Raw genomic sequence first — 17,280 nt, 5'->3', positions numbered from 1 at the left:
GGCTGTTATAGCCTATAAAATATACTGTCCTTCCACAGGAAAACATTATTAACATTAAAGTCTCTGAATTGAAAAATCTCTCTCTCTCTCTGTCTCTTCTGTCTGTCTCTCTCTCTCTCTCTCTACGTGAATTACTCATCGGTGAAAATACGGGAGGTGACGTCACTTTTACGAGAGCCACCCTGACGCTCCAGAGCTTACATCACTGCACGGGAACATACTCTGTGCATCTCGATGAGGGTGATATCACACGATAAATGGATCTGGTCCTTAATGGACAGACTGACGCTGCGAGACTGAAGAGAAACATTACAAATATCATAACTCAAGTGCTCTGTCGCAATAGCCTGTACTGCTGATGTTGCTCTCACCCCCCCCCCCCCCCCCCTTGAAAGTTTCGAGGAATTGCTTTCCTGCAATTCATCCAAAAGCCGCCCCCACTGTGACATCATTTCATTTCATTTTGAAACGACAGAATCCCATTTTAAGGTCTCGTTCCGAAGCATCAGCAGCACCACGGGGTTTGTCTGGGAGAGGGGTTGACCTGCGGGGCTGTTTGTGGGGCTGATAATTCTTCAGATGATAAGGTGATGACGGTGTGATTGTGTGAGTTACAGGCTATCCCCCTCCCACACCACCCCACCCCATCCCCATCCCCATTCCGATTCCAGTTGTGGATATGGCTGCCGCCGCGGGTGCTGTGTAACAGCCCTGCGCACCGGAGCCAACCATTATGAGAGAGGGAGAGAGAGAGACTGAGAGACTGAGAGGGAGAGAGACTCCGAGAAAGAGAGAGGCTGAGAGAGAGAGAGAGAGACTGAGAAAGAAACTGAGGGAGAGAGAGAGAGAGGGAGAGAGGGGGAGATGTGCAAGCAATAGGGGGAGGGGTGGAAAAGGAGAGAGGGAGGAGAGTATGACTGTGTGTGGATGGATGGATAGCCTACCACCGGGCTGTGCCGCCGCTGCTGGAGGAGCGTGCACACACATACAGACGCACACACACATACACACACACACACACACACATACGGGAGGGTAGTGTGTGAGCCAGCCAGCCAGTCAGTCGGTGTGAGTGTGTAAGCCATGTTGGATGTGAATGAACGGGAGGAGAGATGCTGCTGCCGCGCCGCTCCTAACGCTCACACCTCCAGCTCCACGGACCACAGCGGGTAGATGCCAACTCTCCAGGCCGACGGAGAGACGGGGGAGCCTGGGGGAAGGTGTCGGGCGGTGCCGGCGGTGCTGGAACTGGCCACCTAGCCGGAGCGAAGGAGAGAGAGAAGTCGGGGGAAGACGCGCTCGAGAGAGAAAGAGAGAGAGAAAAGGCAGAGGTGGAAGAGGGAGAAAGGAGGGGAGAGACAGAGAAAGGAAGAGACTAAATGGCTGCACCGCTACCGGGCTTCACCCCGCTCCTGCTCTCTTCTCTGGCACTCCACCTGCTTCTCCTCGGCCCTTTGTTCGCCCTCACCCCGGGGACGGTGCATACAGGAGGGGCTTCCAACCGATGGACCCCGGCCCTCTGCGACCGAGACGCCGGTAAAGTGAGCCAGCAGCGGCAGCGGCAGCGGTGCGAGGAAGCAGGGGAGGCGCCGAGGGGCAGCTGGAATCTACGCCCGAGCAGGTGGACCGGAGAGCGGATACAGACCGAGGGATGCTCTGGAGTGCAGCGCGCAGGGGGGACGCCGGGAGGATATCACCGGGATGGGGCGAGGGGGACACGGAAGGAGAGACTGAAAGGAGTCGGGACGTTTTGGAGGAGTGGAAACGGCCCACCATCACCTCCTCCTCCTCCTCCTCCTCCTCCTCTCCACCCAGGTACTAGGAGCAGGTCGAGCTCTGATGGCGTCGGCGGAGGGGAGGGAGAGGAGAGAGGGAGGATGAGGAGGAAGGGCGTTGTTTCTCCTCACTCTTCACCTGCTTTCACCTCCTCGCCGGTTCAAAGCGGCAAAAAACGGGCAGTACAAAGGACTAGAGCGTGCGCGCAACGGTGGCCGGCATCGAGGCCACACCTCGCCAAACGTGGCGCCGCCAGCGCCTTTGTGCACGCCTCTGGCCTGCGGAGGGCACCCGGAAGTGGAGGGAGGAGAGGGGGAGAGGTGTGGGAGAGGGCTGCTGAGGTGAGGAGGCTTTTTGCCACATGGTGCTCCCTGACACCCGGGCATCTCTGCTGGTCAAGCCCCTGCAAACAAGCCCTCTCCCCGGCCCGTCACCCCTCACCTGGCCGCTCGCCAACCGGTTGCTCTCGTTGCATTCATTTTCCTTCTGGATACAATTCACCCACACTACACACCTTCAGATTTCACCCCCGCTTCACCAACAATTCCGACTGTATCCAGGGATCCAAATTGGACTACATTTGTCATTTTTCAACATGTGATTCCTCCGAGACCGGCCACACAGACACAATCCATCCATGTCGCCAGGTTTGTGGTGCTGATGGGGGCTCAGCCAGCGTGGACAGGAGGCCTGGTAATTGTTCTCATTTGGGCAGGCACAATGTTATCGATCCCAGCAGCATCGTGGAGGGGGGTGATGATAGCTGTTTGAGTGGTTGGAAAAGGGGGCTGAGGAGTGGAGGAGACGAGGAGGAGGAAGTGATTAACCCCAGAACCGGGGCGCACCTAGATGGTTATGGACCCCCTGTTAGTGATGATAACGACAGAGTTTTGGATAAGGAGAGGGAGGAGGGGGGAGAGGGAAAGGATGGAGCAGGAGGAGAGATGAAACAGGGCTACAAACACATTAATTCATCTAATTATCCGGATAATGATTTGGCGTTTCAGATTCTGACGCTCCTGTGTAAGGCTGGTAATGAGATTCAGCAAGGGAAATCAGCACCGGCAACCAGAGGGCAGAGCAGGCAAACCCGGGGAGAAAGCAGGGAGGTTCCCGGTGGTCGCTTTGCTTGTTTGGACAGAGTGGGGGATGGATATTTAGCCGAGTTTATGGTCCCGGAGGGAGACATAACTCAGAAGAATCTCCCCATCCAATTTCCCCCAAGCAGCATCACAGAGACGCGCGGCCAACGTTTTCTATCTCGCAAAAGCGCAATTCCTGAAGTCACGTCAAATTACCCTGGCTCGGCGCTCATTACGCCCCCTCAAACACACACAGGCGATTGTGCAAAAAGTGGAAAAGTATCCAAACGGCTCCGTCTATCTGCTGAGAGGGTAAACGCAACTTCTGAGACAGACACGCAGTCTGCCGGTGACTCAGGCTTTTTCTCGCCTGCCGAGTTTCCCGGTGTTGTGTCAGCCGCGTCTCGCTCCGCAACAGCAAAACACCTCTCGCTTTTCTCGGAAATGAACCGGACCACATGGCGGGATGACTCTGGCTCTGTGCGCTCACCCTCCGTGAAGGACGAGGTATCAGCACGGCGGACAGCTCCTCTGGACGCCGAGCGCGTGTTTGTGTGGCGCACATTCAACGCCAACAGTAACAACAACAACAACAACAACCGGGAGGAGGGAAGCAAGGAGGCGGACGGATTCGGTCACGAATCTGAGGTAGAAAAATCGCCTGGGCACGGTCAGACGCCGCAGCAAGACCTGTGGGAGAGCGCGCTGCGAGAGATGCTCCGCGCGGGGTGCGCTGACAGCCTCTCCCCCGACTGTTCTGAGCGCGCGCATATGCAATTAAAATCCAGCAAGCAAGTGCCATTAGAGCCCGGAGGTGTCAGACACTTAGATAAGCGGCAGATGGGGGCCGAGGGAGACAGAGAGAGGGATGCAGAGAGGGAGGGAGAGGGCTTGGAGGGGTCCGCCGCTGTTGCTGCGGCTGTTGGGGGAGGGAAATTACAGGTGGGGGTGGGCGAGAGAGAGGCGCGGCTGATGGGAGGGAGAGAACCGGGGGGAGAAGGGCAAAAGGAGGAGGTGTGGGTGAGGGAGAAGGGAATAACAAAGGCGAGCCAGGCAGAGGAGAGAGAGGCAGAGGGAGGGAAGGGTCAGGATAGGGGCAGTAGCAGCAGCACCACCACCACACAGCCTGATAGTGGAACAGGGAAGAAAGAGAGCCCGGCGGATGAAAGCCATGAGGGAGGAGAGGGGGATGAGAGGGAGCAGGAGGAGGAGGAGGAGGAGAGGCACGGCATAAGGGGAGAGAGGAGTCTGGAACGGCTGATAATAGTGGCGGATGATGAAACATCACAGGGAGAAAGGGGGAGGAAGATTTTGATGCCTTGGCCTCGCTCTCGACGGGCAGCCAACAGACACCCCCATTTCTCCCAGTATAACTACCAGGTACAGGTAGCTGAGAACCAGCCCCCTGGCACCTCGGTCATTGTCATGTCCGCCTCAGACCCAGATGCAGGAGATGCAGGCAGGGTGATCTACTCCATAGCCCCACTGATGAACAGTCGATCATCTGATTACTTCCACATCCACCCAGACACCGGTCTCATCACCACCACTCAGATTCTAGACAGAGAACACATGGATTTACATTACTTCCGGGTTACAGCCACTGATTTTGGTTCCTCCCGCCTTTCTGGCACCACAATGGTGGCCATCACAGTTTCAGACCGGAATGATCACTCTCCTATATTCGAGCAGGTAGAGTACAGGGAGACGATCAGGGAGAACGTAGAGGAGGGATATCCTATCCTACAGCTTAGAGCCACAGACCTGGACTCTCCATCCAATGCCAATATCCGTTATCGCTTTGTCGGTGACTCAGCTGCAATAGCAAGAGCAGCCTTTGAGATTGACCCGCGCTCTGGCCTCATTACAACCCGTGGAGCAGTGGACCGCGAAACAAACGAGCACTACACTCTTCAGGTGGAGGCAAGTGACCAGGGGAAGGAGCCGGGGCCGCGCTCGGCCACTGTTAAAGTTTTCATCACTGTTCTGGATGAAAATGACAATGTGCCACAGTTCAGTGAGAAGCGCTATGTGGTGGCAGTGAAGGAGGATGTGCGGCCTCACTCCGAGATCCTCCGTGTAAGCGCCACAGACCGGGACAAGGACAGTAACGCTGCCGTTCACTACAACATCATCAGCGGTAACAGCCGTGGACAGTTTTCCATTGACAGTGTCACTGGGGAGATCCAGGTTGTGGCACCACTGGACTATGAGGCCGAACGGGAGTACACACTCCGTGTTAGAGCGCAGGACAATGGCCGACCACCTCTTTCCAACAACACGGGCATTGTCAGTGTGCAGGTGACGGATGTGAACGACAACCCACCGATCTTTGTCTCCACACCGTTTCAGGCGTCTGTGCTTGAGAGCGCCCCAGTTGGTAGCTCCATCCTCCACATTCAGGCCATTGATACAGATTCTGCTGATAATGCCCGCCTGGAGTACAGGTTAACTGGCACCAGCTCTGACACGCCATTCGTCATCAATTCTGCAACAGGCTGGGTCACTGTGAGCTCCATCCTTGATCGAGAATCTGTCGAGCACTACTTCTTCGGAGTGGAGGCCAGGGATTATGGCATGCCGCCTCTCTCTGCTACAGCGAGTGTCACAATTACAGTGATGGATGTTAACGACAACCGCCCTGAGTTCCTCCAAAAGGAGTACTACTCTCGTCTTAATGAGGACGCGGCGGTCGGCACTAGTGTAGTGACTGTCACGGCTGTGGATCGGGATGTCAACAGTGCAGTGACCTATCAGATAACAGGAGGAAACACCAGAAACCGCTTTGCCATCAGCACAGCAGGAGGGGCAGGACTTCTCTCATTAGCCCTCCCGTTGGACTACAAACAGGAGCGCCGTTACGTTCTTACAGTCACTGCCTCAGACCGCACACTCCACGACACCTGTCAGGTGCACATCAACATCACAGATGCCAACACACACCGGCCCGTGTTCCAGAGCGCCCACTACTCTGTCAGTGTGAATGAGGACCGACCACCTGGAAGCACTGTGGTCGTGATCAGCGCCACAGATGATGATGTTGGTGAAAATGCTCGAATCACATACTTCCTCGAGGACAATATCCCGCAGTTCCGTATTGACACTGGCACAGGGGCTATAACACTCCAGGCAGAGCTCGACTACGAGGACCAGATGACCTACACTTTGGCCATAACAGCCAAAGACAACGGCATACCACAGAAATCAGACACCACATACGTTGAGGTGAATGTGAACGATGTGAACGACAATGCCCCTCAGTTCCTCAGCCCTAGATATCAGGGAACCGTGAGCGAAGACGCCCCCCCCTTCACCAGCGTCCTGCAAATCTCAGCCACTGACCGAGATGCACACGCCAACGGTCGTGTTCAGTACACCTTCCAAAACGGTGAGGACGGGGATGGAGACTTCACCATTGAGCCTACATCTGGTATCGTCCGAACAGTTCGTCGCTTGGACCGCGAGAGCGTTCCATTCTATGAGCTCACGGCCTACGCTGTAGATCGTGGCGTGCCCCCTCAGCGAACTCCAGTCCACATCCAGGTGACAGTCCTAGATGTGAACGACAATGCCCCCGTCTTCCCTGCTGACGACTTTGAGGTTCTCGTGAAGGAAAACAGTGCTGTGGGTTCTGTGGTGGCCCAAATCACAGCCACTGACCCGGATGAGGGCGCAAACGCTCAGATCATGTACCAAATCGTGGAGGGCAACATCCCTGAGATCTTCCAGATGGACATCTTCTCAGGGGAGCTCACTTCACTCATTGATCTTGACTATGAAACCCGCAATGAGTATGTCATCGTCGTTCAGGCCACGTCAGCACCGCTAGTCAGCAGGGCCACTGTCCGTATCCGATTGGTCGACCAGAACGACAACAGGCCAACTCTCCAGGACTTCCAAATCATTTTCAACAACTTCGTGTCCAATCGCTCCAATAGTTTCCCCAGCGGGGTGATTGGGAGAGTACCCGCCCATGATCCCGATGTGTCTGACAGGCTGTACTACACCATCGACAGAGGGAACGAGCTTCACCTGCTGCTCCTGAATCACACCAGTGGAGAGATCCGACTGAGCCGAAAACTGGATAACAACAGGCCGCTGGTGGCTCCCATGCTGATCACAGTCACAGGTAAGAGACCGTGAAGGGGAAAATGGGAGGAAAGGATGGAACGAAGGCTGTATGTGTGTGTGTTTGTTTGTGTGTGTGTGTGTCTGCAGTCAGTTTGGAATCCCCTGTAGCTTTATTCACTGTAACAAATACTGTGAAGATAAGGACTCAAACTCCACAGGTCTGCGCGTGAGTGAGAGAGGGAGGTGATAAGACTGGATGACATCTGGTTGAGCTGTGTGCATTGCTTCTGCCTTTTTGTTTCTTCCTCTTGACTTGTGTGCATGAAGGACTGAGGAATAAGCTAAAATCAGGTTTGTTAGATGTGTCTCAGACAGAAGACTCTTGGGAGGAATTGTGTGTGCATGTGTTTATGACAGTGAAAGTTGGATTTACTTGAAAGCGTGTGAGTGAAACAATTAGGAGACTGATGCTTGTCGGAGTTTCAAAGTGTGGAAGAGGTGAGAAGAGAATGAGAAAAGGATGACGGGGAACATCAAGCATGTGTGATGCTTAGTGTGGATTTTGTTTGAGAGAAGGTGACAGTACATATCACAGAAGGAAGAAAAATGTGTGCATGAAATTAACAGGTTTAATAAATATTTGCAGACACTTCTATCTCTGAGATAGCCCAGGGTAATTATTAGGGATTTCATATCACATTTTCATATCAGTCAGCATGTTGCCAGTTCATGAGATATGCTATTGCAAGCAGCCAGTGTGGAGACAGTATTTTATTTCAGGCATGGAAATGAAAATTTAATGATGGTAGAAGACCTGTGAAGTTATGAGCAGTGATTGGTATCACAGTACCACCCACACTGTGTGATTGACAGGTGATCTGGGCTAGATGCAGTCCAAGTTGCCATAGTGATTTTGTAAAATTAAAGAAAATCCATCTAATAAGGAAGGAAGGAGGCGCACACTGCCGACTGGCAGAGCCAGGATATTATTATCTTTTTGAGTAATAATCTTGACTTTTTGAATTAAAGTTGATTTTATTTTATTTTTAGATGCATTTGTTTTGGTTTATTTACTTGCATTTCCAGGCTTGGGCCTTACGATAAAGACTTCCTAAAAGCCTTACAGGCTTCTTTGCTGTCAGTGATCAAAGCCCTAGAAACTAAAAAAGAGAGAAAAACGAGAGCAGCATTGTTGTTTGGGAGGTTAGTGCCGTGTTTGTATTCTGTCAGAAGGATTTAATGGAGGATGGGTGGCTGGGGAGTGTGTGTGACCTGCTACCCTATTTACTCTGCTTTTATATCAGCCTCGCTGGTGACGATTCAGGCTTATACATATTCATTCGGGTGTCATTTTGGATGAGTGAGTGCTCGAGAGAGTTAGGAAAGGAGCGTGAATGAGTGAGGAACCCATCAAGGGATCAAAAGCAGAAGTGAGAGTACAACCTTGATCTAAACTATCCCAAAGCCTGTCCTAGCTGACACATCATAGCCAATATACATTATATACATCATCAATCACTCAAGGGTTTTTTGTATATACTATACTACTATGACTATACTCTTCTGAAGGCTTTGGTTCTTTTTGTTTGGATGTATGCTGAGCTCCAAGAGATTAATTTCCTCTACAAACTGTCAATGTATGTATAGACGTTACATCTTTGTGTCCACCATTTTATATCAGAATCAGAATCAGTTAACGGAGAGTATGTTTATACATACAATGAGTTTGACTCTGGTTTTACATTGCTCTCAATGTACCTACGCAGAAATAGACATGCACCAGGGAAACAATGACAACAAGAGCTGTACAAATGTACGTTAAAGAATAAAGAAAGGGAAATGGTCAGGACTGTTCTGTATAATAACTTGTGGAAAGTGTACGCATATTAATCTAAAATCAGCAATGCCAACACCATAAACAGCACGCAAAAAGTCAACTGTGCTGGATGTTCTCAGAGTGTAAGTGCAGAGAAATGACTGGAGGAATATGTACAAACATTATACATATTCATTACATCATGCGCAGCAAGCAGGATATACAGTGCATTGACAGTGATAGTGCATGATCAGTGAAAACACTGCATTTTAAACTGTAAGAATACAGTCTGCAATGGAAGTGAGTGAATGTTTTATATGTATACAAATTCCGTAAGGATGCCTGGTCATGGAACGAGGAGTCAGATGATTGAGTGAAAGGGTGAGTGAATATGTTACTGGGTGGATGACAAAATGAAAGACAGCTTGAGTGAATAAATGATTAAGAGACTAGGATTAAGTTTGTGACTGACTCAGTTAACTGCGTTTGACTGACTGTCCAAGTGAGTGAGCGAGGAAATGTGTGAACAGAAAGAGAGAGAAAGTGACTGAACGAGTGAGTGAGTGAGTGAGTGAGTGAGAGATTAAGTTTACTATAAGAAGCAGAGTGCATGAACAAGTGAATAAGTGACTGAATAAATTAGCAATTGAGTGATTACAGCGAAATATCATGGGAGAGTGCATAGCAGTCCAGCAGCTGATAGTAAAGCGTGTAACTGTTGATGACGTGCAGGGATGAATAAGTGAATAGGAAATGAAGGAGACTGATAAGTGAACGAGTGAGAGCTTTGATAAATAGAAATGTGAGAGAGCAATTGGATGAAGTCAGGCAGACCTAACTCTTGTGTGTGTGTGTGTGTGTGTGTCCTATAAGCTGCATGTATGAACAATATGTACGCGTTCGCCAACCTTTGTCTCCATCGGTTTCTTCCGATGTGCATTCAGCTCAGTCGAGTCAGACGTGCAGATTCATTTCCCATTATTTCGCTGTTTCTCTCTCGCTGAGAAAGTATGTTACTCTCTCTCTCTCTCTCTCTCTCTTTCTCTCTCTCTCTCTGCCTCTCTGTGTGTCTCTCTCTCCCCCCGCCGCTTCAGGATTTGACAGTTATGAGATTATAATGAAACAACAGTCAGCCAGAGTCAGGCTCGGAGCAAAGCTGTCACTTTCATTGTGAGCTGTGTGTTATCTGTGACTCCCCGTCCCTCCTCCACCCATCACTTTCTCTTCCTCTCCTTTATTCTACCCGGCCTTGAATGGCTGGATGGATGGATGAATGAACTCCTCTCGGTTATATATACATATTCCCTGCATTTCTACACTCCATATGTTTATTTTGCTTTCTCCATGCCTCCGTCCATCTCCTCAGTGTTCGCTCTATTTGTTATTTCCTCTCCTTCTCGTTCCCTCAACACTTCCCTGTAATCCTCTCATAACTCTCGTGGGCTGTTTCTCTTCCATGGCATATTGGTTTCAACTCTGCTCCTCCTTCCTCCTCTCTGCTTTCGTCTTTACTTATTTCCTCTCCTCTGTATGTGTGTGTGTGTGTGTGTGTGCCTGAATGTGTTGTGCGGGCCTGGTTTGTGTGTTTGAACAGTGTTTCCTCGGAGCACTGAGATTTTCACGCGCGCACGTGCTTGTGCATGATTTATGTTTGCACGCAGAAGCCGAGTGTGTTTGTGTGTGTGTGTTTCTTAAGTGTGTGTACTCTCAGGTGGCTCAAAGCATTGCACTTGCGAGTGTATTCATGTCTTTCCGATGAATAATATCTATGCACGCCAGAGTGCTGGGACTACGCTCCCCTTTTAGTGCACGTCTCGCCGTCTTTCTCCCTCAGTCTTTCACACTTTCTTCTCTCCTCCTCTCTGTCTCCTCTTTCTCTTCTTTCTCTCCTCGCGGCATTCAATTCCACACTATTGATTGTTTGGATAATACCCATATTGGTGGTGCAGAGAGATTAAACGCTGGGTTTTTTGGCCGTTTAAGTGCATGCAAAATTTACATTTACACCCATGAAGCTGGCTTTAGGGTCAGTTGGTTCGAGACAGAGCGATGAAAACAAACAACATTCTAGCTCGGCACCCCCAAACAGCTTTAGCTCAAGGTGCCCTTTAGCAAAGCAACCCCCAACTGCTCCTGTGGCCAGCAGCACAGGCTGTGGTTTTACTGGCCAACTCCCAGTTGTGAGTGAGTAGCAGTGTGAATGCCGATCAGAGGAAAACATGAGCCTAACTAGACTTCCCTGGGTGGATGAAGGTTGAAACAAACACTCCGTGGCGTGTTAGAAAGTCTTTGTTAAATTTTTAACAGCAGACATTTTAGACGCGACAGCCGGAAAAACAAAGGTGTAAATAATCAGATGAACGATGGCTGGATTTCATTTAGCGGCTTCAGTTTCAGGGTCCTGATATTGATCGTGCTGTATCTATCACATTTTCAGGATTTACAGGGACACTTCAGTAAAACAGAGGCGTTGTTAATGTTGTTAGTAACACCTGTGCTTTTAATACCGATCAGAATATCTGCTGTGAAAAAAGGGCTTATTGGAAGAGAATACCAAAGAAGTTTGAAACCATAATTGGTGTTTGATATTCTTTGAGAGAAACAATACATACCTGAAAACTGATTTTCGTCAGGCAGCAGCTAAATCGTCATTGCCAATCAAGTGTAAACCCTACGTGACGTCAGCCATTAGTTTGTAGACTGCTGTTTCTAAGTCTTATGTTTGGCATTATGGCGGTTGCCATCTTGCTTTTGTGATGCCAGAAGTGGCTTTACTTGGACTAGAGGACGGAGCCAGTGAAGCTACACAATGCTACGCTTCTACCTATCTTTATCAACTACTTTACTCAAAATGGTACCATCAATCACAAAATGAACATCATGCTGCATTGACGAAGACTTGAAACTAGTGATTGAGACCACAAACACATCTGGAAACAGTTTATGGAGGTAATAAATCAAGTGCGAAGTAGTGTCATTTTCTCATAAGCTTCTATCAACCTTTCAGTATCCTGTACATGTAGATGTCCAGCAGTTGGTTTGGACACACATATGATTTAACCTGCTTCTTTAAATCGCTTTGCAAACCTGCATAAATGATCAGTATCTGATTGTGAAACCGCTTTCATGAGTGACAAATACTCCAATACAGCTCACCTGCGTAGTGTTTCTGACTCCGATAAGGTTAATGTTTAGTTAAAGCTGCGTTGATTACATTTGTTGGCCAGCAAAGGAGCCCCACAAGAAGCTTAAACACACACCTTATTAGTACTACTTACACATCCAGTAGATTCAGAGCGACACTGGCATTCATTGGAGGCATGATTGTGTCCACATGATGAATTGAAATGAATAATTCATTCTCCTTTCAACTCTGGTTTGGTCTCCACTAACTCCTCAGGAAATCTTCTTAATGTAATCCTAAACCTAGGCTAAGAAAAACTGCATGGAGCTGCAGAGTTTTCTGGTTTTGTCCCTTCACACTGCATAGCTCTGGTAGTTTCATTCACGGCTGACAAAAAAAGCTGATTAATGGAGTTTGTTTAAGATCCTAACGATTGTTTGAGACTCTAGAGTGACACAGTGAAGTTCAAGTGGTGCATTCATTGTAGCATTATGTAAGACTACAAGTTAAATTTGTGCACAGTCACTGATGATATTTAGGCCTCAGCAGTTCCGTAGTGGGTAAGTGGAGTAAATGTATCGTCGGAAAATGAAGCACATACTAGAGAAATGTGTACAATTTGTCATTTGTCACATGAATGCGCTCGTCTGCTTGTGTTAGTAAAAAGAAGAGTGAACATTCAGATGTGATTACATCTGATGAGCCAGGAAGTCTTTATCGCCATGCTGACTTGAGTTTAATGGCCTCTGTTTGTGCTGGGGACTCTGGCGGTTCATATGATACTGAGAACGAGGAGACATCACCAATTCATTTACACACCGGTTTAATATATGTTATTGCTTACTGCCACACAGGTCAGTGCATCATGAATACATGTACGGTACATATAGGTCATTGAACTCATTCACTGTAGTGATCCTGCATGTACAGTACAGCATGTGCCTTATCCCTGTAGTTAATGTCATGGTTAGAAACAATCATTCCTTTATTACAACCATCGATCTATTTCCTTCCATGTATTTGTTGTCTACAGCGACGAAAAATAAGAATTATTTTCAAAGCAAAGACAGAGAAAAGAAAAGAGAACTGAGCACAGAAGGTAAATGTCATGAACCAGTTTTAATGTCATGTTGTGATGAAAACACGGTTTGCCCTCTGATCTTCCAGGAAGTCCTACAGGCACAGTTTCACCACCAGAACGAAGTGGTTTTATATAATAGCCCTTTGAAAAGATGTGTGTGTGCTTGTGTGTGTGTTTACCCCCCGTCTCCCTCTTACTCTGTATTGATTTGACTAGTCAGAGATATGAAAGAATGAGAGAGATCATTTCCACGTTTTGATGAGTGAAAAAAAGGGTATGATTTATTATTTTGAAATAAATACAAATCTAATCTAATCTAAGTCGTTTTATATTTACAGATTAACGTTATTTCAAGGTGTTTTATCTTCTTAATGTGCTACTTAAGTACATCTATTAACATGCCAGTGCTCGTACTGTAACTGTTAGAATGCCTTTTGTGGCTTCAGAGGAAGGTGTGTGTACTCTGATAAATTGCCTCCTGTGATGTCAGTCAGTTGCATTGTGGGTAAAAAAAGGGGATGTCTCTGGTTCTGCTGTATCGATTTTGATTATTTTTAAAAAACTGCCCATAATGAGTTACAGGAGTGCAAAACCCGTCCCCTACATTACCCACAATGCAACTGAGCCACTGAGTGACATCCCTGGAGGCAGTTCATCAGAATACATGCAGCTTCCTCTGGAGCCACAAAAAGGCTTTATACTACTTTTTTATACTACATGTGCAGTAGTACTCCTAAGACCTGTAAACAAACTTTAATGTGTCCAATTGTTGGAGTTATCCTTTAAGTGTAAATGTTACTTTTTTTGTATTCCCTCAGCAGTGAAGCCTGTCTCGCTACAAGCTGCACAAGTAGTCTGAGATCCTTTAAACTCTGACTTCTACACAGACTGTTCCTTTGCTATGTTGATTTCTAGCTACTATTTTCAGTTGGTTTGGTTTTGGTAAGCACTTCATGGTGCTAGGATGCATATCAGTAACATAACTGTACTGTACAACAATTATAACTAATACCACATGGCGTACTTTCATTATCAATATATTACTGTAGCCTTTACACATTTCACACGTGTGTAAAGGGGAACGAATCACACTCCGACACTGACCTCCGCTTCTCGCTGTGATTGAGGACTCTCTAGCTCTTTTTATTCATTCTTCACACAGCTATTTCATCACTGTTACATGTACATCCCAGTGCAACACCATGAATGTGTTCAAGGAATGAAAGTCTGGAAATGTGCAGCGTGCCATCCCCATATTCAAACGATCATGCCCTGTTGCTTCTCTCTCAATGAGCGTCAGATTTACAATCCTCCTTGGTGTGAGGCCTTTAGGAACAGCAGTAAATACTTTCACTTTCGGACCTGGTCGGATGACTCTTCGTGTGACCAAATTATTTCCTAGCTTAACCAGACCCTTACGTTTTGCTCAGTCTGTGCGACACACCTGATGTCTGCTATGGGCATCACATTATGTAACACTAGGCTGGTGTGTGTGTGTGCAGCATGAGCACACTGCACTTAGTACCCGCTTAACAACAGCCTACATATACAGCATATACTCGCTAACTTTAATGCAGCAGCCACAAGACGGAGGAAACTTTAACCAGCCCATTAGATACCATTAGACGCACTCGGTACATCTTCAACCACGATGCATCCTGTACCCGTCGGGAGATAAATGGTTTGGGCCGGGCAGAGGAGGTGGCGGAGTTTGACGCAGCTGTCTCTCTTCAGAGGAGCAGAGAGCCAGGTTTACCTTCAGGATAATTGGACTCTCATAACCAGGACAACGGTTCTGGGACCAAACCTTGTGACCTCAGCGGCTTATTACATTGACTAAGGCCTAGTCCACATGTATATGGGTCATTTTTAAACTAAAAACGGGTCAGAAAAAATCTACCTCCGTACGAACGCACCTGGAAACCCCGGTCTCATGGTCATTTACACACACTGAGCATGCATGTGCCGTTGTAAACAGGAAGCAGATTGTATACTGTGGTTAAGCTGGCTGCAGAAAATACCATGAACGATTTCCACTTTTACTTCATATACATTTTATGTGACAAAATTGACGAGGCAGGGAAAAGTGCCTGCTTTTCACCGAATCCCCCGAGATAATGCTTTTTATATTACAACACCGCCGGCAGCCGTTCTGTCTCTCTTATCATGTCCTTGTAAATATAGACAATATAACACCCATTCCGTCGATGCACAACGTCGTGCTCTGAGTTCACATTTGCCAGCGATGTTACATACACCGATAAGGCGAAGAGGAGTTTCTACCTTGTAGTTTCCAAACACCTCAGTCTCTGTGCCCGTCAAGATTTTTAGTGACTTACAATACCATTGGTGTTTGTATAGAGGGCCAAATCGCAGAGAAAAGGCTGTGTTTCAAGACATACAGTCTTGAAACACAGCTGTTTTCCCTGTGGACAGAGCCATGGTGCCTAATTTGAAGCTTTATTACATTTTAAAACAAGTCCCCATCTACTTCAGTTGCTCAGGAGAATGGTCGTTCCAGGCTCCAGAATGTTTTGTGGACAGCCAAACTTCAAAAATCATGGAAGCGAAACGTGACTCTTCTTCAGGCTGAGGAGATAATGACTCATTTTGTGGGCGATTTATCCTTCAAGTTAGCCCTTAGCTGTGTCGTTATAGCAGGTAGTGAGCAGCAAGGAGTTTTCAGTGATTATGATGTTTCTGATAGTGACCCAGTGTCTGCTCTGTGTCAGGACACTAATCTGATATCCTGCAGTGGCGTTGAGCTCACTGGAGGCCAGAGATATTAGTTGGCAGATGGATTAGGAGTTGGATGGAGGAGGGGGGGGGGGGGGGGGGGGGGGGGGGGAAGCATGTCTGGGTAACAACATAACACCATCGCAGTGTGCTTAAGTGCTTGACAATTCGAGGCTTGCGTTAAAAGGAAAGCGGGGCTGTCCCCACGGCTTAAGTAAATGGCTTCTGTCATTGTATGCACAGGGATCAAAAGACCTAACGTGTTTCTCTCTGAGACGTACAGAGAGGAATCAGAGCGTCAGTTAAACATACTGATAAGGTGTCTGCTCCCCAGGGGTGTCCGTTCTGTTAGTTTGCATTCACACAGCTGTGCACATCCTCATCTGGGACCCGCCCTGTACAAATACAGTCCCTTTGATGTGTCCCTTTCTCTGGGATAACAGTGTGTTTTGAGTGACAGGACGACTGCTGAGAACTAGCGATTAATAAGGCAACATTACGCGCGGGGGAATGCCGTGACGGTGGAAATCCGGGCCTGATGGGCCGCCGCGAGTGAATATTTTGACAGAAGTTTTTAAGGAGTTGAGAGCATAACAAATTCACGATCCCTGCTGTGAGACTCACAGTTGGTCTGGAAAGCCTCCGCTCCTGGAATATGCCTCTCACACCTCTCGATGACAAAATGTGTCCAGTTAGAACGTTCATAAAATACTACCTTCTTACAGTGGAGACAAATAGTTCTTAATGAAATGTGTGACTGTTATAGAATCAAAATGAGTTAGAGTAATTCTTGAGGCAAAAAGCTGCTTTAGACGAACCTTCTGTGATGTTGAGTCGATTCTCAAAACTCAAAATATTTTAAGATTTGCCCCCGAGTTTCATCCTTGAGGCTTTTTTCTCGCGTGCAGCATCAGTTATTCTTTACCGTTACAGCGGATCCGTGCATTTTTCAAACCATCAAACCGAGTTTGGAATCGAATCTCATCCCAGGGAGCACGACAACACACAGGCTCCCCACACTTCTCTTTTGCAGCCTTCCAGAGAAAATGCATAAGAATTTCTGTACGTATCACTTAGTTGCATTATGCAGGTCGAATGTGGTGTCTGCTCCGATCGCATATTCAGCTTGCAGAATGCATTAAACTCGGGGAAAAGTTCAACTGAAATGATTCATAACAAACTACCTTTGAAAATGTGCTCAGAAGTGGTGATTTATTGAATGTCACAAACACGGAGAGATGCATTTTCCCCGCTCAGTCTGCCTCTGCTACACTCCAGAAACTCGCAGGAAGTCTTGGTACTTCGTCCGTTTCTTTAAGTAAGGCTGACATTTTTCTATTGCATTTTTCCCCATTAGCAGCTTAAACTTCACCTGGACACAAATTTAGATCAAGACTAGAGCACCAGATGAGGAGAAAACTGCTTCTGCAACACAAATAAATCATTAAGACACCATGACACCACCCACATTTTAATAAAACTATAGCCTGCAGTCCCGGCAAAACTTAATCGCCACTAGAAATAACAGCTTTACATTCATTTAGCTATTTAAAGGTGCAAGATGGAAGAACTGCTGTCATGTCAAAGTCATTCA

General features: G+C 47.7%; 1 protein-coding gene across 5 annotated transcripts in view; it reads left to right on the top strand.

Moving 5' to 3' along the window:
• Positions 1-886: 886 nt before the first annotated feature.
• The window catches only part of celsr3 (cadherin, EGF LAG seven-pass G-type receptor 3), a 106,081-nt gene continuing 89,687 nt past the window's right edge, over positions 887-17,280 (top strand). For all 5 annotated transcript variants that reach the window (XM_030423384.1, XM_030423386.1, XM_030423385.1 and 2 more), the window contains exon 1: positions 887-6,987. In XM_030423384.1, the coding sequence (XP_030279244.1) occupies positions 1,380-6,987 (5,608 nt within the window). In that variant the 5' untranslated portion in view covers positions 887-1,379. The remainder of the gene's footprint in view (positions 6,988-17,280) is intronic.

The sequence above is a fragment of the Sparus aurata genome, chromosome 7, assembly GCF_900880675.1.
Source record: "Sparus aurata chromosome 7, fSpaAur1.1, whole genome shotgun sequence".
Classification (NCBI taxonomy): domain Eukaryota; kingdom Metazoa; phylum Chordata; class Actinopteri; order Spariformes; family Sparidae; genus Sparus; species Sparus aurata.
The sequence above is the reverse complement of the archived record's forward strand: the minus strand, read 5'-3'. Positions and strand labels throughout refer to the sequence as shown.